Genomic DNA, 26,763 nt, shown 5'->3' on the forward strand with positions numbered 1-26,763 from the left:
GGGAAACAGAGGAAGTAAAACCCATCAGGGTTTATTTCCTCTTTAAGTCACTATTACAACAATTGGAGTCAGAATAATGTAAGACATCTGGGGAAATTATATTAAACTCGATTTGAGTCAATTGAGAGCACATTTTTAATGTTGCGGATCACTGAATGTTTTTTTTATTTCTTGAAGTTCCAAAGAAATGTGCACTTCTGGGTTTTGTTTTAAAAAAAGAAATCTGTTAGTAAACAGGATGTGCCCTCACTAGTTTTTTTCCAATAACCCTTTACAGATACAGACAGAAATAAAATGAAAAACTTATGGTTTGGTATAAAAGGAATTTAAGTAATTTCCTCCCCAAAGAGGAAGTTGCCATATGTGGACTCTAATGATAGATATATAAATATACTGAAAAGCGATTACCTCATACTTGTTTTTCTCTTCCTCCAAACATTGGAACAAGGAACAAGCAACAAGATTTGTCACATTTCAGCCAAAGCATCGCCGCTTGTGCGATACTTTCCAAGGAACCACACAGTTTAGGAGGTTCACTTTCAGCATTTCTTTTAAGAACCTCTTTAGGTATTTTTTTTATTGTATCTCTTGATCAAACAAAAAAAAATAATATGTTTTCTCTTTAAACAGGTCTTTCTAGCGAACGATAGAAGACAGACCATTACTCCCACAAGAGGGCACAAGTAAGTCTGTAATTTATTATAAGCATTACTGAGAAACTGCTTCTATATAATATTGTTTTTGTAATGCAGTTTTGTAATTAATGTTTACCTGCTGGTTTATTTTTTTCCTTCATGACTGCATATTTATTACTATGTTATATTTATACAATTTAACTTAAATGGTAATTTTAGCATTTTTGTGAATCCCAAGTAAGAATCGTGTTTTCATAGCAAGCAAATTGCTCCAGCTACTGAGAGTTACATTTTGGGTGTTCTGGTTTTTATTTCCACCTACTTGCAAAGTCATTACAGGGGCTCTTACCCTCATTTTGCATATAGAGAATTTAGTTTTGGATGACTTCATAATGACCATAGAGAGGACAATGCTAATCTCCCCACTGCTGCCTACAAAGAGAGATGATGCAGTGAGAGATTCAACTCACAAAATCTGCAAAAAAATAAAGTATTAGCTTTGTGTATACTGATCTATTGCAACCATGGTATAATATTTAAATTTGTACTTTTTTGTCATACTGGAGGTGCAGTATTGTTCCTCATAGAAAAATATAAACCGTAGCGCCTTTGGATAAAAGAACTGATCATCAAACTCCAGCTGCAGTAAAAAAAACTCTCTAATTAGCAAATGGCAAAGAAGCAAAGTGAGAATATAAAAACAGTTTGCTGCACTTAGGGTTGATTACATTCATGTAAACATGCAGAACACACAAAAAATTAATAAAGTCCCATTAGGTGATGAAACAAAGTGCTCGTGCTTAAACTGACATCTCCTGTGCAATGGTGTTCAGACTGGGTGCCCCACATAGATGTACACTCACCCTGGATGTTGACCAACTATCGCTAGTATGGTTGCTTAGGCATGTGGGGATACCCCTAGGGAGCCTGTTGAAATAGCCAATAGCTTTAAGGGCAGCTTCACACTGCCAGCTCCTGGACGTCAGCGGTAAAGCGCCGCTATTTTTAGCGGCGCTTTACCGTAGTTTTTGTAGAGCTTTTCAGCTGCTAGCGGGGCGCTTTTAACCCCTGCTAGTGGCCAAAAAAGGGTTAAAACTGCCTGCAAAGCGAAGCTGCAGTGGCGGTTTGGCGGTGCTGCCCATTGATTTCAATGGACAGGGGCTCTTTAGGAGCGGTGTATTCACCGCTCCTACAGCGCTGCAAAGAAGCTGCTTACAGGACTTTTTTTTTACGTCCTGCCAGCGCAGCACCCCAGTGTGAAAGCACTATTTTTAGTGCTAATGCGCCTGAAAAACTGCTCCAGTGTGAAAGGGGTCTTAGGCTGCAACTTCCGCTGTTCAGTTCGAGCCTATTACTGCCGGATAAAAAAAATCAGGTGTTAACTAACTATATAAAAAAGCCATGAGCTACAGTGTTCATGCTCTAAAGGGAAACATACTAACATGAGGAGAGAGCAGAGTGACAGAGAGTTGAGCTTATCAGTCTGCCGCTTCTCCATTCCCTGTCCAGTCACAGGCTGGGGGTGAGACAAGACCTGTGTCTTCCTAAAAAACTTAAAAGCTAACTTAGAAATTGCTTTCTCAGCACAGTTTCACTTTCAATTTTAAGATAATGCTTTAGTCATAGTTTGATTTTGGCAATGGAAGATTCTGTCCTCTTTTTCGCCACCCCCCCTCTATTTGCCAATTCAGTTGTAAGAAAATTCCAGTAAAAACCCTGTACTCCCCCAGCCACTTGCTTGCATGAGGAGATGATGTGGGAGGCTGAGAGGAGAACAGAGGCAAAAGTCTACTCCTGACCCCCATGCCAGCCTTCCCCTACACCCCACAGCTTTGCTGTGAATTGTTGTGAATTGTCTCCTCCTCAGCCTGCTGTCTACAGCTGGCCATACATTATGCAATTTTCTTACCTTCAACCATGGAGGTTGAAGGAAAGAAAATTGCTTGATTTCCGCATCAACACAGTCCTTCCCGCTGCGCTATTGTATTCTGACAGCGGGAGGTTTCCCTGCCGTCAGAATACAATGATTACTGCTGCCAGCTATAGTCGTCGGCAGTGATGGTAAGAAAAATACCCAATAGCCTGGTTGTACTGAAGTTGATCAATAGATCAATTTTAAAAATAATAAAGTTATTCCCGCACTATCACAATATGGAAGACGGCTAAACCTGGAAAAGCTGCTTGCACCGATTCGGGTACACACCTGACCTTCACAGAGAATAAGTATAAATGGGTGGTGCTGCGCTAATCCTCATTAAACAAACTTGTGTTATAAAAGTGAGTAAAAGAATTAAAGAATCAAATCTTATATCATAAACCAGATGCAGAAAATTATTCATAAAAACGTGCTATGTGACACTAATCAATAAATATAACTAATCCAGTGAGGAAAGAAAAACCAAATATATATCATATACGTGAAAATATATACATAATGGCACATACATATGGCTTCCCAGCAATTTAGTAAACCTCGCAATCATTAAAAAAAGATTCCTTCATATAGTGCAAAAAAAAATATATAAAAAATGATTTAAACTGTGTGCAAAATGCTCAGAGAAAGTGACAATGTGCAATGGGGTATTCCAGTCAAATGAGTCCGTACCCCATACTCAATACAAAGTGACAAATGTGCAAAAACGTCCTTCCAACTAAATATAAAATAAATTGTCCCAAACAGTTTAGTGCAAAAAGTGCTATATACAAAAAGTCCTTGATAAAACTAAAATATGTGACAGCAACGGGTTAGCATGTGGCCGTTGCAATTAAAGTGCTCAGTGTAGATGGCAACACATGTGTCTTCGTGTACATACACAAAAGTGGGTAGTGGCCCCTTACCTTAAGGTAATAGGGCAAGCACATAAAATCAGCAAGCCTTTGGGGTGTCCACCTAGGAGCTCCAACGCGTCCCTCACGGTCCTAATTTCGGGACATGGTTCCCTCAGATGTAGTGCAGGGGAATATATAAAAAGCAGGGAGGTTCCCAATAGTGTAATACTGTTTTCATCAGATAAATTTTATTGAAAAATAAGGTACTCACATCACAAAAATAAAAACAGTGGATTGCATCCAACGAGGCTGCAGACGCTGTTAGAGGCTTACGAGCTCGCCCATTGTACCTATAGACCCCCTTCTCTCACCACTCATTGTGGCTGTACTCCCCCTTCTCTCATCACACTACATTCCTGTTTCCACTTTCCTCACCACCATTCACACCTGCATCCTGGATTCTTTTACCACCCTCTTTGCTTATACCCCTATTCTCTTACTACCCACCACACCTGCACTTTTTTCTTCCAGCGCTGCATCTGTGCATGCTTCCAGCTCACCTGAGGGATACCCCTTTATAACTATTGTGTCTGTGCACACCCCTACAGTTTTCACTAGTGCACATGTACAACTACCTACCAACTCTCACCCAGTACCTGCATGCACACTCCGTCCCCACCCCTGCCAGCACCCCCACCACTAGCTCCCAACACCATCCTATCCACATAACCCACCACACCTGCACACCTTACATTTTCCCTACATGCCTACACCCCTCTGCTCTCACTACGGTGCCTGAACCCTCCTCTGACAACTGCATCCCTGCACTCTTTTCACTGTCCTCCCTCCATGCCTGTTCTCCCTCCATGGCTCCATGCCCCCTCATCTAAACTGCATCTCTACTCTCTAACCATTCCTGCTCTCAACTCACCACCCACCACCCTCCGCCCCACTGCACCTTTATGTTTGCTCTCACCGGTGCTTTTCCACTACCACCACCCTCATCTCATACCTGAACAAAGCACCAAAACAGCGCCTGCATACACACCCCTTCTCAATATAACAGCTGTATGCCACTCTTCTCAACTGCACCAGTACTCCCTTTCTTACCACGCTGTGCATGCCTTCCCCAATTTTAACACCATGCCCCCCTGCTGTTACCCTATTCCTGCTAGAAGAACACCTCCCCTTACACCCAATGCGCATAAACCTGTTCCCTTCCACTACAATCACAACCACACCTGCAACCCCTCTTCCCTAATGCCCAAACCACCCCAACCTTGCCTGTTCTGGAACAGGCACGCATTTGCTATTACCTACTGTGAAGCAACTCTTCTTGACTTTTATTAATTGATTATATTAAAGAGGAACTCTCACTGCCTTTTCAATTCTGAATTGAGTGGGGAAGGGTTATATTGTTTGTTAAGTTTAGTTACTATGTCTATGTTCTTTGGTCAGATTTTGAATCGCTTTCTGCCTTAGCAACCACCAAAACGTTTCCTCTATCTGTATACATTTCTGTGGAGAATCCTTAACCACTTAAGCCCCGGACCATTAGGCTGCCTAAAGACCAGAGGACCTTTTACAATTTGGCACTGCGTTGTTTTAACTGGCAATTGCGCGGTCATGCAATGTTGTACCCAAACTAAATTTGCGTCCTTTTTTCCCCACAAATAGAGCTTTCTTTTGATGGCATTTGATTGCCTCTGCCATTTTTAGCGATATAAATGGAAAAAGAACGAAAATTTTGAAAAAAAAAATTATATTTTCTCTTTTTTGTTATAAGAAAAATCCAATAAACTCAATTTTAGTCATACATTTAGGCCAAAATGTATTCAGCCACATGTCTTTGGTAAAAAAAAATGTCAATAAGCATATATCTATTGGTTTGCGCAAAAGTTATAGCGTCTACAAACTAGGGTACATTTTCTGGAATTTACACAGCTTTTAGTTTATGACTGCCTATCTCATTTCTTGAGGCGCTAAAATGGCAGGGCAGTACAACCCCGCCCCCCCAAATGACCCCATTATGTTTACAAAAAGTTGTCACTAAATGATATATTGCTCACACATGCCATGGTTATATGTGGAATTGCACTCCAAAATATATTTTGCTACTTCTCCTGAGTATGGGCATACCTCATGTGTGGGATTTTTTGGGAGCCTAGCCGTGTACGGGCCCCGAAAACCAATCACGGCCTTCAGGATTTCTAAGAACGCAAATTTTTGATCTCACTCCTCACTACCTATCACAGTTTTGAAGGCCATAAAATGCCAAGATGGCACAAACCCCCCCCAAATGACCCCATTTTGGAAAGTAGACACCCCAAGCTATTTGCTGAGAGGCATGGTGAGTATTTTGCAGCTCTCATTTGTTTTTGAAAATGAAGAAAGAAAAGAAATTGTTTTTACTTTTTTCAATTTTCAAAACTTTGTGACAAAAAGCGAGATCTGCAAAATACTCACCATACCTCTCAGAAATTAGCTTGGGCTGTCTACTTTCCAAAATGGGGTCATTTGGGCGGGTTTTGTTCCATCTGGGCATTCCATGGCCTCCAAAACTGTGATAGGCACTGAGGAGTGAAATCAAAAATTTACACCCTTAGAAAGCCTGAAGGCGGTGCTTGGTTTTTGGGGTCCCGTACGCGGCTTGGCTCCCAAAAAGTCTCACACATGTGGTATCCCCATACTCAGGAGAAGCAACAGAATGTATTTTGGGGTGTAATTTTACATATGCCCATGGCATGTTTGAGCAATATATCATTTAGTGACAACTTTGTGCAAAAAAAATTGTCTTTTTCCCGCAACTTGTGTCAAAATATAAAATATTCCATGGACTCGACATGCCTCTCAGTAAATAGCTTGGGATGTCTACTTCCCAAAATGGGGTCATTTGGGGTGGGGGGGGTTGAACTGTCCTGGCATTTTATGCACAACATTTAGAAGCTTATGTCACACATCACCCACTTTTCTAACCACTTGAAGACAAAGCCCTTTCTGACACTTTTTGTTTACATGAATTTTTTATTTTTTTGCAAGAAAATTACTTTGAACCCCCAAACATTATATATATTTTTTAAAGCAAAGGCCCTACAGATTAAAATGGTGGGTGTTTAATTTTTTTTTTTTTTTTTTCACACAGTATTTGCGCAGCGATTTTTCAAATGCATTTTTTGCGAAAAAACACACTTTTTTAATGAACTAAAATACACTATATTGCCCAAATGTTTGATGAAATAAAAAAAGATGATCTTATGCCGAGTACATGGATACCAAACACAACATGCTTTAAAATTGCGCACAAACGTGCAGTGGCGACAAACTACATACATTTTTAAAAGCCTTTACAGGTTACCACTTTAAGTTTACAGAGGAGGTCTACTGTTCCTTTCTTTTTTTTTTTATTGTTATCTTAGGGAATTTAAATATCCCCTATGATGGCAATAGGTAGTGACAGGTACTTTTTTTTGAAAAAATTGGAGTCTATTAGACCCTAGATCTCTCCTCTGCCCTCAAAGCATCTGACCACACCAAGATCGGTGTGATAAAAGGCTTTCTCAATGGCGCTGTTTACATCCGGAGAAATCTAAGTCATGAAATGCTCGTAGCTTCCGATTTCTTAGGCCATAGAGATGATTGGAGCCATTCTGATCTCTGATCAGCTCTATGGTCAGCTGGCGGAACCACCGGCTGCATTCTCAGGTTCCCTATTGGGAACCATGTGAAAGCAGTCTAGAGGCTAATTAACCACTAGGATTGCTTTTACATGAAATCCAACCGCTGGCTGAAAAGAATGATAGCTAAACCCGCAGGCATCATTCTGGTATAACCACTCAAAGTCCAGCAACATGCCAGTACGTTGCTGGTCCTTGTTGGGGATATATTGTAATCTTTTTCATGCAGCCTGTGGGCTGAACAAAAAAAGATTGATCGGTGAGTATGCCCACCATTAGAATACCTCCCTTCATCCACCCACTTCTAATAATGGGCATACATGCACCATTTTGTTTTTAACTATTGTGGTGAAATCACCTCCGACAGCGCTGGAGTCACGGCTTTATGTATCGTGGTTGCAAACGCTGTTGCTGTCAAGATAAATAAATCCGCGATGCAACTGAATGGTGTACCTGCTAAGCAAATGATGGTTAACAATAAAACAAAGTAACATTACAGTACAACAGTAAGACATACCATACCTGCAAAGCAGCTACAAAAAAAAAAACATAGTAAAAAATAAAACATTTTTTAACGCAATCTGTGCCTAAAATATATATGCCGAAGCATGGGGGCATCCGCCCGCAAAAGTTAGCAGCAAATTGCTCCTCCACCCCTGCTGCCCCCATGCTTCGCCATGTATGCTCTTTTTTTAACTGGGGTGGTGAAATCACCTCCGACAACGCTGGAATCGCGGCTTTATGTATCATGGGAGCAAACGCTGTTGCTGTCAAGATAAATAAACCTGCGCTGCAACTGAATGGCGTACCTGAAAACAAAAAAATGGTTAACAATAAAACACAGTAAAGTATTAAAAAAATTACACACCTGAAAAGCAAACATGATAAAACATGATAACAATAAAACATTGCAGAATAGAATACAGTAAAAAAGAGCAGAACAATAGAGAGAGAATAGAGAGAGAGCGAGAACCATAAAATGACAACTAATTTTTGTTTTTTTTATTTTTTATTATTTTTGTGTTTTTTTTTTTTTTTTTTTTTACTTTTTTTTTTTTTTACACTTTTTTTTGTAACTGTAGCTGTTGTAACTGTAACCGGTTCCAGGTTCGGGTCTCTCAAAATGCGATGGCATCTTGGGAGACCCTGTGAAAATGTGCCTAGTCTGTGCAGTGCTGTACCCTAGGCTAATACTCAACTAGTATGGTAGCGTTCAAAACATTCACCAATGGAAAGACCAGGATTGTCAGGACAGCGGGGACAAAATAACGGGTGTCACACCTATATCGCGCTTGCTGCAGACACGACATCTTCTTTGGGGGGCTCGTTGGGTAGGGGTACTCGGGAGGACATAAGGAAAATGGCTCTCATGCATCCGGCTTACTGCATTTGGATTGGGAAGGTGAGGTGGAGCACCGTCTGGAAACAGAAGGGCTCTGACGATCTCTTCCTGGAATTTAAGGAAGGATCCAGTCCATCCTGAAGCTCTGTATAGCACATGAGTGTTCAGCAAAGCCAATTGAAATAAGTATACAGACACTTTCTTGTACCAGCGTCTGGCCTTACAGGCAACTAGGTACGGCGCCAACAACTGGTCGTTGAGGTCCACCCCTCCCATATTTTGGTTATATTCGTGGACACAGAGGGGTTTCTCCACAACACCAGCCGCCGTAGGAATTTGGACCGTCATGTCTGCATGAAGGGAGATAAGGACGAAAACATTCTTATTATCCCTCCACTTCATGTCGAGCAAGTTATTACACTTCAGTCAAGCTCTCTCCCCCAGCCTAAGACGGGAATCTACAAGCCACTGGGGAAAGCCCCGGCTATTAGGTCGCATGGTGCCACATGCTCCAATCTGATGATCAAACAAGTGACTAAAAAATGGCACGCTCATGTAATAATTGTCCACGTACAAGTGGTACCCCTTTCCGAATAAGGGTAACACCAAGTCCCACACAATCTTGCCAGCGCTCCCTATGTAATATGGGCAGTTCGGCTGCTCTACGTGGCTATCTTTTCCCTCGTAAACCATAAAACTACGTATATAGCCTGTGGCCCTGTCACAGAGCTTATACATCTTGACCCCGTATCTGGCACGCTTGCTGGGAAGGTACTGTTTGAATGACAAGCGGCCAGAAAACGTAATCAGGGACTCATCAACGCAGACAACTTGATGGGAGTAAACAAGTCTGCAAAACGTTGGTTGAAGTGGTTTACGAGGGGCCGAATTTTGTAGAGCTGATCGTATTCAGGGTGTCCACGAGGACGACAGAGTTCATTGTTGTTGAAATGCATGAACCGTAAGATCTGCTCATATCGTGCCCTGGTCATGGAGGCAGAGAACACGGGCATATGGTAAATTGGGTCAGTGGACCAATATGACCGCAACGTACTCATTTTAACTATGCCCATGTTGAGGGAAAGGCCCAGAAACATCTTAAATTCGGAAACCGTAATTGGTTTCCAATCTCTGGCAAGGGAGGACTGGGGAATAGTGGTGATGTATTGACCATCATACAAATTGCTTTGGTCCACAATAGATCTATAGAGATCTTCGGTGAAAAACAGTGAATAAAAATCAAGTGACGTAAAATCAACTGTTTCCACCTGAATGCCGGGTTGGCCAGTGAATGGGGGAAGTACGGGTGCTGCAGAAGTGGCGGGTTCCCAATTAGGATTGGCGAATGCAGCAGGAAGGGCACTATAGGCTCGACGGGCCTGTCTTTGTCTTCTTGGTGGCAGCGGGACGCTACTTGTGCTTGCCACCTCACCAGTAGGGATCGTGTGTTCGGTCGTTCGCCGAATTGCAAACGTTATGGGCCATTCACGCCAAATTCGAGTGGTGCGTCACGGCCCATAATTCACTGCGGCATCACAGTGCATTGCTGGCTGATGATTGGCCAAGCATGCACTATGCTTGGCCAATCACAGTGCTGTCTGTACAGAGAGCCGTAATTGGCCAAAGCCAGGGTGGCTTTGGCCAATTATGGCTCAGGGATTTAGTACACGCCCCACACTATATAAGGCCGCCTGAACGGCGGCCCTGTGTAGTGTGTTCCGGAGTTGAGAGAGAAATAGATAGACAGAGAGACAGTGTCATTTGATTTAAGTTAGATAGAGTAGGCAGGTCGAGTCAGTTAGCTACACTTACAGTGTATTGTGTATATATATATATATGCATCCCAGGTGTTGTGTGTGTGTGTGTGTGTGTGCGCAATATATATATATATATATATATATATATATATATATAATACACACACACACACACACACTGTATTTAGTTTAGCTAGATCCTGTTCTTCCCTTCCTAATATACTGACAGGCAGGCAGGTGTTTTTACAGTATTTCCAGTTACTGTACTGTGTACCCTGCACAGTTGCACCTACCCTGCACAGTTGCACCTACAGTATAGCTACCTGAAGACAAGTGCAGGTGTTCTTATACTAATAATACTACAGGCAGGCAATTGATTCTGCTAGCTGCAGTATAATCGGTATATATATATATATATATATATATATATATATATATATATATATATATATATATACACATCCCAGTTTTGTGCAGCTACATCCCACTGCAGGCCAATAGTATGTCTGGAAGGCCAACAAGGAGAGGCAGACAGTCACAAGCCAATAACAGAGGGCAAGCAGGCTCTGTGTCTAGAGGAGGACATGGTGGGGCTAGGGAAGGAATTACTGATGCCATTGAGCCGAGGGAAGAGACCGCGTTGGCAGCTGCTTTGCCAGACAAAGTACCCTGAGCCAGGGTGAGAGAGGATGAGAAGGATGAGGATGGCTTAGTCATCCACTCGACCAAGTCTTCCACATGTTGCGGCTCAACACGGCCAGCTGCCGAAAAAAAGGCCAAGCGTGTCCCACGGCCACGTGCTGATGAGGATGCACCGTGTCCACTACCAGCACCGTGTCCACTACCAGCACCATGTCCACTACCAGCAACAGTGCTGGTAGTGGACACGGTGCATCCTCATCAGCACGTGGCCGTGGGACACGCTTGGCCTTTTTTTCGGCAGCTGGCCGTGTTGAGCCGCAACATGCGGAAGACTTGGTCGAGTGGATGACTAAGCCATCCTCATCCTTCTCATCCTCTCTCACCCTGGCTCAGGGTACTTTGTCTGGCAAAGCAGCTGCCAACGCGGTCTCTTCCCTCGGCTCAATGGCATCAGTAATTCCTTCCCTAGCCCCACCATGTCCTCCTGAGGAGTCCCCCGAACTGTTTGACCACAGTGTTGGGTACATGCTCCAGGAGGATGCACAGCGTTTTGAAGGCCCTGATGATAGTACTCAGCTAGAGGAAGGCAGTAACGTGAGCCCAGGCAGAGGAGGTGCCCAAGAAGGACAGCAATCTGGCAGTCATGTTCCCCCTGCTGCAGCATACTGCCAGGTTTGCTCCAGTGATGAGGAGGGAGGGGATGATGAGGTCACTGACTCCACGTGGGTGCCTGATAGGAGAGAGGAGGAGGCACATCACCAACGAGGCAGGATGCCCTCCAGGGGCCAGCCTAAGGGCAGCACACTGACTGCATCACACCGCAGAGCTCCGCATGTACAGGGCACTGCTGTCTGCGCGTTATTCCAAAAGTTCTTTGGTGTGGGTCTTTTTTGGGACGAGCGCATCAGATCACACCGCTGCTATTTGCAACATATGTCTCAAGCATATCTCGCGTGGCCAAAACATCTCCCGCTTGGGCACCACATGCTTGACCAGACATATGTTGACCTGCCATGCAGTTCGTTGGCAAGAGTACCTAAAAGACCCACACCAAAGAACAAAGAGGACTTCTCCTTGCTCCTCATCAGCTGGGATCTCCAACCCCACTATACCTTCAGTCCTCTCTGAGACCTGCACTGAGAGGAATGAAGGTGTAGAATTAGGTGTGTCACAGCCAAGTACTTGCGGGCAATCTGCTATCAGTACATCGACGTCAGATTGTACCAGGCAAATTTCCCTGCCCCAGCTACTGCACCGCAGAAAGAAGTTCCCATGACGACATCCAATAGGACGAAACGTACGTCGGAAGGCTGACGCGCTGACGTCATCGTTTTCATCTCATCTCGTCCTGAACGGGTGCATGCAGGCCGGCCGGCTGTTTTATTTCCTATTTGCCTATTATTCGTGGTTTTAATGTAAGTGCAATATCCCTTTGTCTAAATAAATGGTTTCTAACTGATTTACACTATGGAGAATAATCTATATTTCTCTGGGTCCCCCCTGCTTATCGTTTGAATCCACCGGACGGAGAACTCCTGTCTGCCCCTTCCTTGTGAGGAGATTGGAGGTGTCATTTCCCCCTGAGTGGATATCTACAGATAAGCTGATTTTTAGCTTACCTCTGGTAAGCGTGCATTTATTAAGGTGGAGGATTTCTCACTGGGTGTCGGTTGATGAGCATTTGAGATCACCATTTGAATTTGCCTTGGCTCCTAAGGACTTTTTCTCCTCTGACCATCCTTATTTATTTTTCAGTCACTTTTATTACTTGGTGTTTAATATTTGATTTCATTTGGGACTTTTAATTTTTTCTCACATTTTCTAATTATCTATATTTTTTATTTATTCTATTGTCAATATTTCGTGGTCACTTTTTAGATTGATTTTTATCACAATTTACAATTCAATGTGTATTATTAGTACTTGCATTTAATTTAGCGCGGTCTTTTGGATTATCTGCTTATATGTATTTGTGCACGCCTCACAATTAGGACTGCAGCTTTAATTTAATTTTATACCTTTTTTTAATTATTATTTTGAGAAGCGCGGTAATTTTTGTTGTATATTTGTTCTTGGGCAGGCACCTGGGCTTACAGGATGTCCTGAGGCAGGCCAGGAAAATCTGTGTGCATTTCCGCCGGTCATATAATGCCAGTGCTTGGCTAGCATACCTCCAAAAGGAATTTAACCTGCCCAAGAACCGCCTAATCTGTGACATCCCCACCAGGTGGAACTCAACGTTGGCCATGCTGCAGCGGCTGCACATGCAGCAGAGGGCCATCAATGAGTACCTGTGCGACTATGGCACCAGGACAGGGTCAGGTGAGCTTGGATTTTTTTTCCCCACGCCAGTGGGCCATGATCAGGGATGCATGCACTGTCCTGTCACCATTTGAGGAGGCCACGATGTTGGTGAGCAGTGACAGTGCATGCATCAGTAACACTGTCCCCTTGTCCACCTGTTGGAGCACAGGCTGCGTGGAATAATGGACAGGGCACTTGAGGCAGAACAGAGGCAGGGAGAGGAGGACTTCCTTAGCTCTCAAGGCCCCCTTTATCCAGACAGTGTTCCTGCGTGCCCGCTGATCACACAGGAAGAGGACGAGGAGGAGGATTGTGTCAGCATAGAGGTGGAGCCTGGCACTCAGCATCAGGAGCAGTCTTTTAAGGGATCATTTACAGTCCCAAGAAACCCATGGACTTGTACGTGGCTGGGAGGAGGTGGCTGCGGATCATGTCGTTCTTAGTGACCCAGAGGACTCCGGACCGAATGCCTCAGCAAAGCTATGCTGCATGGCCTCCCTGATCCTGCAAACCCTGCGGAAGGATCCTCGTATTCGTGGTATCAAGGAGGGGGATCGTTACTAGCTGGCAACCCTCCTTGATCCACGTTACAAGGGTAAGGTTGCGGACCTTATCTTGCCGTCGCAGAGGGAGCAGAGGATAAAACATCTTCGGGAGGCCTTGCAGAAAGGTCTGTGCAACGCGTTCCCAGAGACTGGGAGGTTACAAACTCCTGTTCCTGGACAATGTGTTGCTGAGGCTTCGTTCAGTCAAAGAAGGAGCAGTGGAGAAAATGGCGGTCTGACCGACACGTTTAGACAATTTTTTAGTCCGGAGCCCCAAGGTATGATCGGTTCTAGCAACCATCGCCAGCGTCTGTTTTACATGGTGCAGGAATACCTAGGGGCAAGATCTGATTTGGACACCTTTCCCACCGAAAATCCTCTGGGTTACTGGGTCTTGAGGATGGATCACTGGCCAGAGCTTGCACAGTATGCAATTGAGCTACTGGCTTGTCCTGCATCCAGCATTCTTTCGGAACGCACATTCAGTGCTGCTGGAGGCTTTGTAACCGATCACAGGGTGCGCCTGTCCACCGTCTCGGTCGATCGACTGACCTTCATAAAAATGAATCAGTCTTGGATCACCACCAGATACCAAGCACCTGATGCTGATGTAACCGAATACATTTTTTTGAAATGTCAGATCCCTTCAAGACTGCCTATGCTGATGCTGAGTGACTATCCTGTTATGCTGAGTGACTATCCTCCTCCTCTTCAATGATCACGCTGATAGCTTGTAAGAATATTTTTGTTTCTGGGCGCCGCCACCAGTGGCTAAGGCCCAATTTTTCAGCCCCTGTTTAACAGTGGCATGTAATTACAATTTTTGATGCAATACTTTGCAGCAGGGCTCGTTCCTGCGCTCCAACTAGAGTATCTGTGAGGGGTTGCAGTGTTGTGGCACCAGCACCACAACCATCACCAAAGGCCCAATTTTTCTGCCCCTGTTCAACAGGGGCATGTAATTACATTTCTTGATCTAATATTTCACAGCAGGGCCCTGTGAGGGCTTACAGTGTTGTGGCAACACCAACACCTAAGGCCAAAATTTCTGCAGAGTATATAGGGCAGGCCCCTATTTTCAAACATCCAACTTACAAATGACTCCTACTTGCAAACGGAAGGAGACAACAGGAAGTGAGATTAAATCTACCCCTAGGAAGGGAAATTCTCTCCTGTAATGCCGCGTACACACGAGCGGACTTTCCGGCATACTTGGTCCGGCGGACCAGAGTCCGCCGGTCAATCCGACCGTGTGTAGGCTCCGGCGGACTTTTCCGGCGGACTTTTTCCCGAAAGCCCGCCGGACCTAGATTTGAAACACGTTTTAAATCTTTCCGTCGGACTTAGTTTCTGGAGTTCCTGGCGGAAAGTCCGCTCGTCTGTGTGCTGGTCCGACGGAAAGCCCGCTCGTCTGTATGCTGGTCCAACGGACCAGATACGACGCCATGGCAGGGTATTGCATTTCGCGCTCACTGCAATAGGAAAAACACATTTTCCTATTGCGGTGAGCGCGGGGCATACCAGGCCCTTAGGTCTCGTATGGGTTATAATGGGAACCCCCTACGCCAAAAAAACGGCGTGGGGTCCCCCCTAAAATCCATACCAGACCCCGATCCGAGCACGCAGCCCGGCCGGTCAGGAAAGGGGGTGGGGACGAGCGAGCGCCCCCCCCCTCCTGAACCGTACCAGGCCGCATGCCCTCAACATGGGGGGGTGCTTTGGGGGAGGGGGCCCCCCCACCCCAAAGCACCTTGTCCCCATGTTGATGAGGACAAGGGCCTCTTCCCGACAACCCTGGCCGTTGGTTGTCGGGGTCTGCGGGTGGGGGGCTTATCGGAATCCGGGAGCCGCCTATAATAAGAGGGCCCCCAGATCCCGGCCCCCCCACCCTATGTGAATGAGTATGGGGTACATGGTACCCCTACCCATTCACCTAGAGAAAAAGCGTCAATAATAAAACACACTACACAAGTTTTTAAAATAATTTATTAAACAGCTCCGGGGGGTCTTCCTCCGGCTTCGGGGGTCTTCTTCCGGCTTCGGGGGTCCCTCCGGTTTCTCTTCTCCCGGCGTCCGGTTGGTTCTTCTCCTCTCCCTCCGGCCTCTTCTCCCGGTGTTCCAGTTCTTCGGCTGGCTCCTCCGCTGTCTTCAGGCCGCTCTTTTGCCAGCGGAGGTCCGGACTTCTGGGCTTCTTGTCTTCTTCCCTCTTCTCTTCTCCAGATGTTGACACGACGCTCTCTCCGGCTGGACTGCTCTCTGAGCACTCCGTTGTGACTTATATAGGCAGAGACCCCGCCCCCTTATGATGTCACAGACCCTGGGCATGCTGGGACTGACGTTTTAGGGGGCGTGGTCAACATCACCCGGTGACCACGCCCCCTAAAAGGTCACAGTCCCAGCATGCCCAGGGACTGACATCATAAGGGGGCGGGGTCTCCGCCTATATAAGTCACAACGGAGCGCTCAGAGGGCAGTCAAGCCAGAGAGAGCGTCGTGTCAACATCTGGAGAAGAGAAGAGGGAAGAAGACAAGAAGCCCAGAAGCCCAGAAGTCCGGACCTCCGCTGGCAAAAGAGCGGCCTGAAGACAGCGGAGGAGCCAGCCGAAGAACTGGAACACCGGGAGAAGAGGCCAGAGGGAGCGGAGAAGAACCAACTGGACGCCGGGAGAAGAGGAACCGGAGGGACCCCCGATGCCGGAAGAAGACCCCCGAAGCCGGAGGAAGACCCCCCTGGAGCTGTTTAGTAAATTATTTTAAAAACGTGTGTAGTGTGTTTTATTATTGACGCTTTTCCCCTAGGTGAATGGGTAGGGGTACCATGTACCCCATACTCATTCACATAGGGTGGGGGGCCGGGATCTGGGGGCCCTCTTATTATAGGGGGCTCCCGGATTCCGATAAGCCCCCCGCCCGCAGACCCCGACAACCAACGGCCAGGGTTGTCGGGAAGAGGCCCTTGTCCTCATCAACATGGGGACAAGGTGCTTTGGGCCCCCCATGTTGAGGGCATGCGGCCTGGTACGGTTCAGGGGGGGGGCGCTCGCTCGTCCCCACCCCCTTTCCTGACCGGCCGGGCTGCGTGCTCGGATCGGGGTCTGGTATGGATTTTAGGGGGGACCCCACGCCATTTTTTCGGCTTAGGGGGTCTCCCTTATAACCCATACCAGACCTAAGGGCCTGGTATTCCCTGTGACGTGGCTCGCAAGGTGTTAATCTCGCCGATAAAAGCGGCAAGATTGACTTCCTTTTCTAGTCCCGTCGTACCTGAGTCACGTTCAAAATGAACGGACTTGTCCATGTGTGGGCAAGTCCGTTCATTCTGAAAGTCCGCCGTAACTCCAGCGAAAGTCCGTCGGAAAGACGGGCGGATTTAGCCCGCCGGAAAGTCCGGTCGTGTGTGGGCAAGTCCGTCCGTTTTAAAGTCCAGTGCACCTGGCGGACAAAGTCCGTCGTGAAGTGTGCCGGACCAAGTATGCCAGAAAGTCCGATCGTGTGTACGCGGCATAAGAGTTAATATGGGAAAAACGTTTCTCCTTTCCACTGCTGCTTTATCACCAATCCTTGTTTCACTAAAAACCCCAAATTTTCTAAAAACATTTGTCATTGGGAAAGAAAATGAGGTGAAATCTTCTGAAGAGGAGCACAGACGGCAAAACAAATGTCACAGGGGTCATAACCCTTCCCTATGTTTTCCAAAAAGCTTAAAATAGATTTTTTGGCTGGAGCTAAACACGTTAAAAATGTACCAGTTCAAAATTACAAACAGATTCTACTTAACAACAAACCTACAGTCCCTGTCTTGTTTGCACCGCCTGTATACTGCTGTTCAGAGTATATAGGGCCTGGGGGCCCCACACCTTTCCTTTTTTTAATTGGGTGCGGGGTTCCCCTTAATATCCATACAAGACTCAAAGGGCCTGGTAATGGACTGGGGGGTACCCATACTGTTTGTCTCACTGATTTTCATCCATATTACTGGGACCCAACATTACATTAAAGCCGTAAGCAGTTTTAAATTACTTTTATTCCTTTAAAAATGTCATTTTGTTGCAGGGACTGTTCTAAGCACGGGAAACACGCGCCACTTTACAGGCATATTATAGACACCCCCCAGGTACGATATTTAAAGTGGATGTAAACACGAAAAAAAATGTTTTTTTTTTTTTTTTTTATATATATCATACTGTAGAGTATAAGATTTGCTATCATTTGAGCCCAGTCTTGCCACACAGGGTTAATCCATCTCTGAGCAATCCCCTTTTATTGTTCAGTGAGACAATTCTTGACAAACTGAGAAAAACTTTGTCAAATCCTCCCCCTTGCTGTGAGTGACAGGTGATTTACATCTTGTGCATTAGCCTAAGAGACATGCAGTATTTTTAAATGCCCTCCCCCACTATTTTCTTCAGCAGCTCTGCAAGGATTGGCTGTTCCACACCTCACCATGATTTGGCATGCTGAAGTCATGTGGTTACTTTCCTGTCTTTTCACTGGATGTTAGAGATCATAGCAGAAGTTCAGTGTTAGAAATACACAGGAGAAAATGCATATTGACAAGGGGAGTGTAGAGGTGGGCGGGGAGTCTACTGACATCACAACTCCACCCACCGAGCTCCAGACAACAGACCCACCCACAGAATCTGCAGTTTTTCGGGTCTAATAACAGAGAGAGGGGAGACATTTGACAGGTAAAGATACATGCAGGAGGCATGTATATCCTTATAGATAACCCCTACGGCAGTAGTTTAGAAAGGATGACATTGGGTTTACATCTACTTTAAAAGGAATATTTCACGTTTTTTTTTTTCAATTTAAGCATCGTTAAAATCACTGCTCCCGAAAAAACGGCTGTTTTTAAAACTTTTTTTTGCATTGATACATATCCCCTGGGGCAGGACCCGGGTCCCCAAACCCTTTTTAAGACAATACCATGCAAATTAGCCTTTAAAATTAGCACTAGTGATTTCGAACGTTCGAGTCCAATAGACTTCAATGGGGTTCTAATGTTCGTGCGAATTTTCGGTCCGTTTGCAGGTTCTGGTGCGAACCCGAACCGAGGGGTGTTCGTCTCATCCCTACTCACCAGCTTAAACTGCACTTATGGGACTCGCCACGTCACCAAGTGTTACTGCAGTGCTGGATGTACGACCAGGGTGTACTAGGCCGCTGGTGCTTGACTGTTCACCAAAAGGAATAGCGGCGCTAGTACTTCTCTGCTCCATACTAGGGACCTGCGGTTCTTGCACCTCAACAACAGCAGAAGAAGATCGGGGTCTGGTACGCCTGACCTTGGCAGGGACCACAACTCCATCGTCAGAGCTATCTGTAATGGAGCCGCTGTCCTCTACAGGATCATATTCTGAGCCTGAATCTGACATGAGTGACTTCCTCTTCACTATCTGTCATGCTCAGAAACGTGTAGGCCTCTTCACTAGTGTACCTTCGATTTGCCATTTTGGGCTCTAAATTTAGTGGTACACTAGTGAGACTCACAGGTAAAAAAGCTCCTGACTGTTAGCGACTAATTCAGACGCTACCAGAAAAACTGTTAGCGATCACAGGGATCAGGTCTGACTCTGTGAAAGCTGCAGTTATGTGTGTTTAATGTTTTGTAACTGACAGTGATCGATCGATACGGCACTTGGGTGGGCTGGGCTGGGCGGAGGGGCAAAACGCAGGTGCTAGCAGGTATCTGGGCTGATCCCGCTAACACTGCATTTTTTGGGAACACTAAACTGCTGGGGACGCTAGTATAGATCTGATCAGATCAGATATCGATCCGTTCAGATACTATAACATTAAGGGAGGTGTATGCTGCATGCATGGGTGTTAGCGGTACTGGCACTGACGCAGACCCTATCTGACCCTAAAACCTAACTTATATCACCCGCCGGGCGATCAGGGGGTTAAACCTTTATTAGGTAATAAACGGCGGATGCCCTTACACTATGAAAAACAAACTAACTAACCAGCGTCAACCGTAACAGTTATACGGTGATCACCAGTGAAAGGATTAACTAGGGGGCAATCAGAGGGTTAAAACCTTTATTAAGTAGTATATGGGGGTACCTGACGCTATAAAAAGCTGACAGCGAACCTAAATACTTACCTGCCTAACTAGCATCACCTGTGACACTAATACAGCGATCAGAAAAAAAGATCGCTTAGTGACACTGGCAACAGGGGGTGATTAAGGGGTAAACCTTTATTAGGGGGGGTTAGGGGGGTACCCTTTACCTAAAGGGGCCTAACACTAACTTCCCTACCACTTATAACAGTCACAAATGACACCAATGCAGTAATCAGTAAAAATAAATAAACTGCTATTGGTGTCACTGTGACAGGGGGTGAAGGGGGGGTGATTAGTGTGCCTGCGTGTTTTACTGTACGTGTAGTGTTGGTGCAAACTTACTTAATGTCTTCTCTCCTCGGAAGCCAGAGCGAAAAGGCTTCACGAGGAGCGATGACATCACTTCCTCCACTTCTGTTTACATTACAGAAGCAGAGGAAGCTTGTCATTTGCCAGGAGCGATCGTGAGGGAGGTGGCCATGAATCAGTGGCCTCCCCCTCAGCACGGATCGCTCCTGGAGGGATGCCGCGGGAGGCGAATAACGTACCCATACGTTACTCTGCCTGACCGTGCCATTCTGCCGCAGTATATCTGCGTGAGGCGGTTGGCAAGTGGTTAATAAGCCAATGACACTAGACCATACTGGATCCTCCAAAGTTTATGATTTCAACTTGAACTATCTTTATGAGTAACAACTTATTAGAGAGCATTTTCTTTCTGTGGTGCTAGTTACACTGTACTAACTGAAAAAACAGAAATAGTTTCGCTAAGTGTCAGAACTATTATAATCTCAGGAACTAAAAAATTAAAACAGTGATAGCTGCACTCACTATATATCCACATACTGTACATATAGCTAACAAATATAAATAAAAACAACATGTTGCGCCCCTGGGTGGAGCTACAGCAGTGACGTAATCACGCCCGCCAGGGTGCTGATTGTGCCTATCTGGTTTACATGCTGTTTTTTACCTTTTGTGAGTAGTTTTTTTTCTTAATAAATGCTGGTATGTTATACTGCTACACTATGGGGGTTATTTACGAAAGGCAAATCCACTTTAAACCACAAGTGCAAACTACAAGTGCAAAGTGCACTTGAAATTGCAGTGAAAGTGCACTTCGAAGTGCAGTCGCTTTAAATCTGAGGGGTAGATCTGAAATGAGGGGAAGCTCTGCTGATTTTATCATCCAATCATGTGCAAGCCAAAATGCTGTTTTTTATTTTCCTTGCATGTCCCCCTCGGATTTACAGCGACTGCACTTCCAAGTGCACTTTCAGTGCAATTTCAAGTGCACGTTGCACTTTCGTAAATAACCCCCTATGAGTCCTCCTTTTGCATTTATCCCTTCCTGAGCTCCACCTGTGGACTGCCTTGGTTATTTTGGAAACCCCCGTTCCTGAGCTCTGGATCGTGCTATCCATCCCAGTGGGATTTTTCCCTAAGAGTGCAGCCAGACCTCAATCTTTTGAGGTTTTACTTGTTGGTAAGTGGCTTGTGAGTGGGGTGTGCACTCGGGTGTGAAGTGGTCACACACACACACAGGATCATAGGATTTGGGCGTCACATATACACATATATGGACTATCTGCACTGAGTAGATATTGATGGACTGCTTTTCACTGTGCACCTTTTCCTATATGAATTTTCCTTGGATGTTTATGAATCTATTTTATTTGCATGAATCGTGTTTGTTTAAACACTTTATCTGTTTTCATTTGAGTGAAGTATTGATGCACTAGCACTTTATCTGGATAGCGAAACACTGTATGAACTGTAATGATGTAGCATTTTCATGGCATTTGCATATTGAACAAAACTTCTATATAATTTTTTCCTATTTTAGATGGACATTGATGATGGCAACCAGAGCAACACCAGTCATCCTTGCCCTCCTGAAGATGATTTCAAGCACCCGGTGTACATCTCCATTTATTTTATAGTTTTTTTTTTTGGACTTCTGTTTAACGGAGCAGCTATATATGTCTTTTACAAAATCAGAAAAAAGAAAGGCACCTCTACTATCTGTTTACTAAATCTCGCCATAGCTGACTTAATATTCATAATCTTCCTGCCTCTTAAAATAACCTACTATCTGAAGGGGGCAGTCTGGATATTTGGGGACTTCCTTTGCAGGGTTGTATCATTCTCCTTCTATTTCAGCATGTACTCCAGCATCTTCTTCTTGGCCTGCCTGAGTGTGTTTCGGTACATCTCAGTAGCATATCCTGGAACAGTTAATAAGAAAAAAATAACTATCACCTGTGCTTGCGTATGGGTTTTTACCTGTGCTAGCACTTCTCCCTTCCTGCTTTTAGGTACTGTTAACCGTGATGGAGTAACAAGGTGCTTTGAGCCTGCTCTAGTACAGACATGGAAAAGATTAATGTACATGAACTATTATGCTCTAATTGTTGGATTTATTCTTCCAATGCTGATAATTTTAATTAGTGATGTGTTACTCATCAGACACATCAAGTCTTTGCCTATGGAGAAAAGAAGTATCAGAAAACAGGTCACTATGATTGTCCTAGTTCTGCTTGTTTGCTGTGTCTGTTTTCTCCCATACCACATTCAGAGAACTGTCCATCTCCATTATTTAGTCCACCACCCAGATAAATGCAGCTTACACAAGGTCCTCCAAACGACTGTTGTGGCATCATTATGTTTCGCCGTACTGAACACCTGCCTGGATCCTCTGTTGTATGTGTTTATAGGACACGGTTACAAATCATGGCTACTTATGCTTTGCAGGCGAAAGAATCCTCAAAATGTAAAACAATTCTCAACAGGTTCTAGTGGTATTAGTCAAGAAGATGCAGACGAAGTTCAAATGAATGAATATTTGCAAGTTTCCAAAAGTGAAACCAACAATGTTAACTAACAGTACCACCATAACAGTATCTGAGTGAGACCCATGAAATAAAAACTAAAAAATGTTCCATAGGCTGAAATAGTTGTCAGTTCAAATTCATGACTCTCAAAGTCATGATATGTCATCCTTAAGAGGGTTCTCTGTTGCACTCCCTTTTTTTGACAGAGAATACTTAACTTTGCAAGACAATCAGTGTTCAATAATTTAATCCATGCATTCAGTGTATACAAAATTAGTACAATCAGTGGCAAAAGTCCAACACTGCAAACCACTAACCTACTCTTGTCCTCCGTACCCTTTACATTATCCATTTCTTACTAATGGTAAGCATTGAGGATTGTGTTTATTTTAATAACAAAAGCAACAAGCCCAGTGTGGACATTTCTTAGTAGATATAATAAACCCTTTAACCACTTGCCTACCGGGCACTTACACCCCCTTTCTGCCTTAGCCATTTTTCAGCTTTCAGCGCTGTCGCATTTTGAATGACAATTGCGCGGTCGTGCTACACTGTACCCAAACAAATTTTTTATCATTTTCTTCACACAAATAGAGCTTTCTTTTGGTGGTATTTAATCACTGCTGGGTTTTTATCTTTTAGAAAAAAAAAAAAAACGACCAAAAAATTTGAAAAAAATATTTTGTAACTAAGTAATTTTTCACCTTCACGGATGTGCGCTGATGAGGCAGCACTGATAGGCTGAAATAGTGGGCACTGATGAGGTGGCACTTATGGGCACTGATTAGGTGGCACTGATGAGGAGGTACTAATATGCCACACTGATAGGTGGCACTGAGGAGCACTGACAGGCGGCACTGATAGGTACTGTTAGGTGGCACTGGGCATGAAAAGGCGGCACTGGTGGGCACTGATAGGCGGCACGGATAGGCAGTACTGATGGGCATTGATGGGTGGCACTGATGGGCGACACTGATGGGCATTACTGATGGGCATTGATTGACAGCAGTGATGGGCATTGATTGCCAGCACTGACTGGCATCGCTAATGGGCACTGATTAGTGGCACTTGTGGGCAGTGGTGGGCACTGATTGCTGCCACTGATGGGCACTGATAGCTGGCATTGGTGGGCAATGGTGGGCACTGATTTGTGACACTATTTTACATTATTGTAATCAGGGCACTGATGATCAGTGCCCTGATTACATTCCTAGCTGTCCCCTGTGACGAGATGTCGCTGATTGGCTCTCCTCTCCTCACACGCTGTCAGTGTGAGGCGAGGAGCGCCGATTACCGGCACTTCTTTATTTACATGTGACCGGCTGTGATTGGACACAGCCGATCACATGGTTAAAGAGCCGCGAACGCGGCTCTTTCCAGAGATCGGGGTCGCGCTGTGTCCTAGCAACACGACGCAGCCACGCAAGAGCGGCCGTTCTGGGACGTCGTCATATGATGTTGTCCCAGAACAAGAGCCGCACCACTCCGTCATTTGACAGTGGGCAAGCAGTTAAACAAAATTGTCATTGTGAAAACATAGAAGAAAGTGACACAGGGGGGCTGATTTACGAAAGCCATGCGCCATCAGTAGAGGCGCAATGCTTATTTTCATATTTACGAAACAGTGCACAGGGAACAGAGCGCGAATCCCCCATTTACTATAGTGATCTCGACGCACGGGAGAATGCAATCTGTGCGATACTATGTACATGGCACAGGGCATCTTCAATTCAATATTAACAGAAGATAGAGGTGCCAATATTATGGGGTGATGCGAGGAAGTTTAGTAACAACTGCCCATGCAACAAATATGCCCAAATTAGAATGATAAAGTGAGATCAATGTAAGCAGTGCGAATGCGCAAGCGGCTCTTGCGTTCGTTCAAATGTGTTTGCTCACTGCACAGCCAAAATCTTAGTAAATGTTAAGCAACGTACACACAATTGCGTGTGTTGAACGGGCGCACCTCTAAACTTGTAATTTTTTTTTTTTTTTATGCTGGTTCACCTCTATGTATTTTTTTAAGGAGATTTGCACACAGGTCATGTTAGCATGTTACGTTACGATGTGACATGCACCTTGCTAAAATTATGTAAAAAGACTCTCGCTCATCTAGCTCCTCCTAAACAGGCATTTAAACTTCCCCCTCTAATGCATATGATTTCCTTGGGTTAGCTTTTGCTTTTAAAGGGGAACTCCACACTCCATTCTCCAATGTTCTTGTCTCCCCCCTCTAACTCCTTGGATTTCCATGGGCTAACTTTTGACTTTGAAGGGAAACTCCACACTCCACTGTGTTCTCCAAAGGCTGTGAGCTGCCTTCACCAATCGAAACCACATCATTTTTCAGAGCATACAACAGGGCCAGCTAGGAAAGGGGCGAGAAGAGCGATCGCCCAATCCCCCTCCTGAACCATACAAGGCCACATCCACTCAACCTATCCGGCTGCCTTTGGAACTTGTTGGGCTCAGGCCAATACCAACCACAAACCACCTTGTACCCACTAGTTTAAAGGGGCTTTCCACATTCCGTAAAGCCCCCCGTCTGCAGCCCCCCACAACCCCAGCCTAGGGTTGTGTGGAAGAGGCCCTTGTACCCCTGAATATGGGAACAAAGTGGTTGACTTTTGGGGTGCCAGAGCCCCTCCTGCCCCCAAGCATCCACCCCCCTTTCGTGGACTGGCTTGCTGTGTGTTTGGCTAGGAATTTGTTAGTGTGTGGGAGGGGCACAATATTTTTTGAGTTTGGGGTGGTATTTTTCACGTGGGGGTTCTCATTTTAAGCCTTAACAGACCCAAATGGCCTTGTATATATTGGGGAGGGGGGAGGGCAGGCTATTTTTTGTTTTGGGTTAAAATCTTGCAGCTGCAATGTAGATTTGTAAGTTTTCTCCTAAAGCCGTACATCTTTGAAGCAGCATTTTGGATACATGCTACAGATGCACCACTTTACAGGCAGAGTAAGCCCCCCCAAGTTACTAGCTTTTAAGCAATTTTGCATTTTTAAAGGCACTTCTCCTTGTTTCGTTTTTGGGGTTGTCCAAATTGGTGACATTGGTCTGTGTGTGCGCTCTTTGTATTTTGTTTCTTATGTTTTTGCAAAACAGATGTGTTTTAGAGCAAGTATTTTATTTTTTGGGGGGGATATTTTTCACTGAAATATTTTTGATGTTGTCAATCTGTGTTGTTTGTAGGTTGTTAGTTTCACTTTGATTTAATTGTCTGTGCTGGATTATTTTGCAAAATCTTCCTCAAGCTGTTGTGACTACTAAATGTTTAAATCCTTAAGAGACTGTGTCCATTTGGGTGCAGTCCTTTTTAACTCCTGTAAAATTTCCTCTGCAAAATGGTCAAACCTCAAAACCATATTCTGTTAGTGTCTCAAATTGACTTACATGTGTTTTTTGCTTTCCTTGCTGTTTTCCAAGTCCTGTTTTGTTGACCAATAAAATTTGTAGCAAATTTTTATGTTTTGCTAATTTGTTTTGCAGATGCATGCACAATCCAAGTAATGCATTTTACACTCCCCCCCCCCCCCCCCCAAACAAGTTTCATGCAACAGATTTCCCAGCTGCAGCTTAACTAGGCTGATTGGCATGGCAAAACAAAAAAAAAGTTGTGATTTGTCTAAAAGCTACTTTCCTGGTGCCTTCATTGTAGCATATGCATGGATTGTGCGTATGCTGCCATGGATAGGAACCAGGAAAGTTAGAGAGGTAAGTATTCAATTTTCCGTTTTAGTGCAGTGGTTCTCAGCCTCAGTCCTCAAGTACCCCCGACAGGACACATTTTGGGAATTTATCTTAGCTAAATAGCTGTCCAAAATACCAAGCCATTAACTGTGATTTAAAGCACCTGTGCAAGATGAAGGTAAACCTGCAAACATGGCCTTTTGGGGGTACTTGAGGACAGGGTTGAGAACCACTGATTTAGAGCACTGAGCTAAAATCTAGCTCAAGACAATCCTATTCTAATTGGGGCATTTGAGGGAAACTAAGTGAGTGTTAGAACCCCTGCTTGTCTTTTTTAGGTTTGGCTTTGTGTCTCTTTTTGCAAAATTGGCTTCACTTCCTGTCACATAGCCAAACAGGAAGTGAGAGTAAAACCCTACCAATTTCTTTCCTTGGGGACACACAGGTCAATCTAACTAGTGTCCCTTTTAGGCAAATTGCACTCTAGCACTTTGTTGTGT

The 26,763-nt window shown here is 44.8% G+C and overlaps 1 protein-coding gene across 6 annotated transcripts in view; it reads left to right on the top strand.

The window, feature by feature from the left end:
- Window positions 1-26,037, top strand: part of LOC141139683 (cysteinyl leukotriene receptor 2-like) — an 85,719-nt gene extending 59,682 nt beyond the window's left edge. For 2 of the 6 annotated variants that reach the window (XM_073626054.1, XM_073626048.1), the window contains exons 3-5: window positions 631-683; window positions 17,722-17,782; window positions 21,585-26,037. In XM_073626054.1, the coding sequence (XP_073482155.1) occupies window positions 21,585-22,622 (1,038 nt within the window). In that variant the 5' untranslated portion in view covers window positions 631-683; window positions 17,722-17,782 and the 3' untranslated portion in view covers window positions 22,623-26,037. Of the gene's footprint in view, window positions 1-390; window positions 532-630; window positions 684-17,721; window positions 17,783-21,584 lie in introns of those variants that run through there. The other 4 variants (XM_073626051.1, XM_073626049.1, XM_073626052.1 and 1 more) reach the window with 3 other exon arrangements.
- Window positions 26,038-26,763: the final 726 nt, after the last annotated feature.

The sequence above is a fragment of the Aquarana catesbeiana genome, linkage group LG04 (genome assembly GCF_042186555.1).
Source record: "Aquarana catesbeiana isolate 2022-GZ linkage group LG04, ASM4218655v1, whole genome shotgun sequence".
Lineage (NCBI taxonomy): Eukaryota > Metazoa > Chordata > Amphibia > Anura > Ranidae > Aquarana > Aquarana catesbeiana.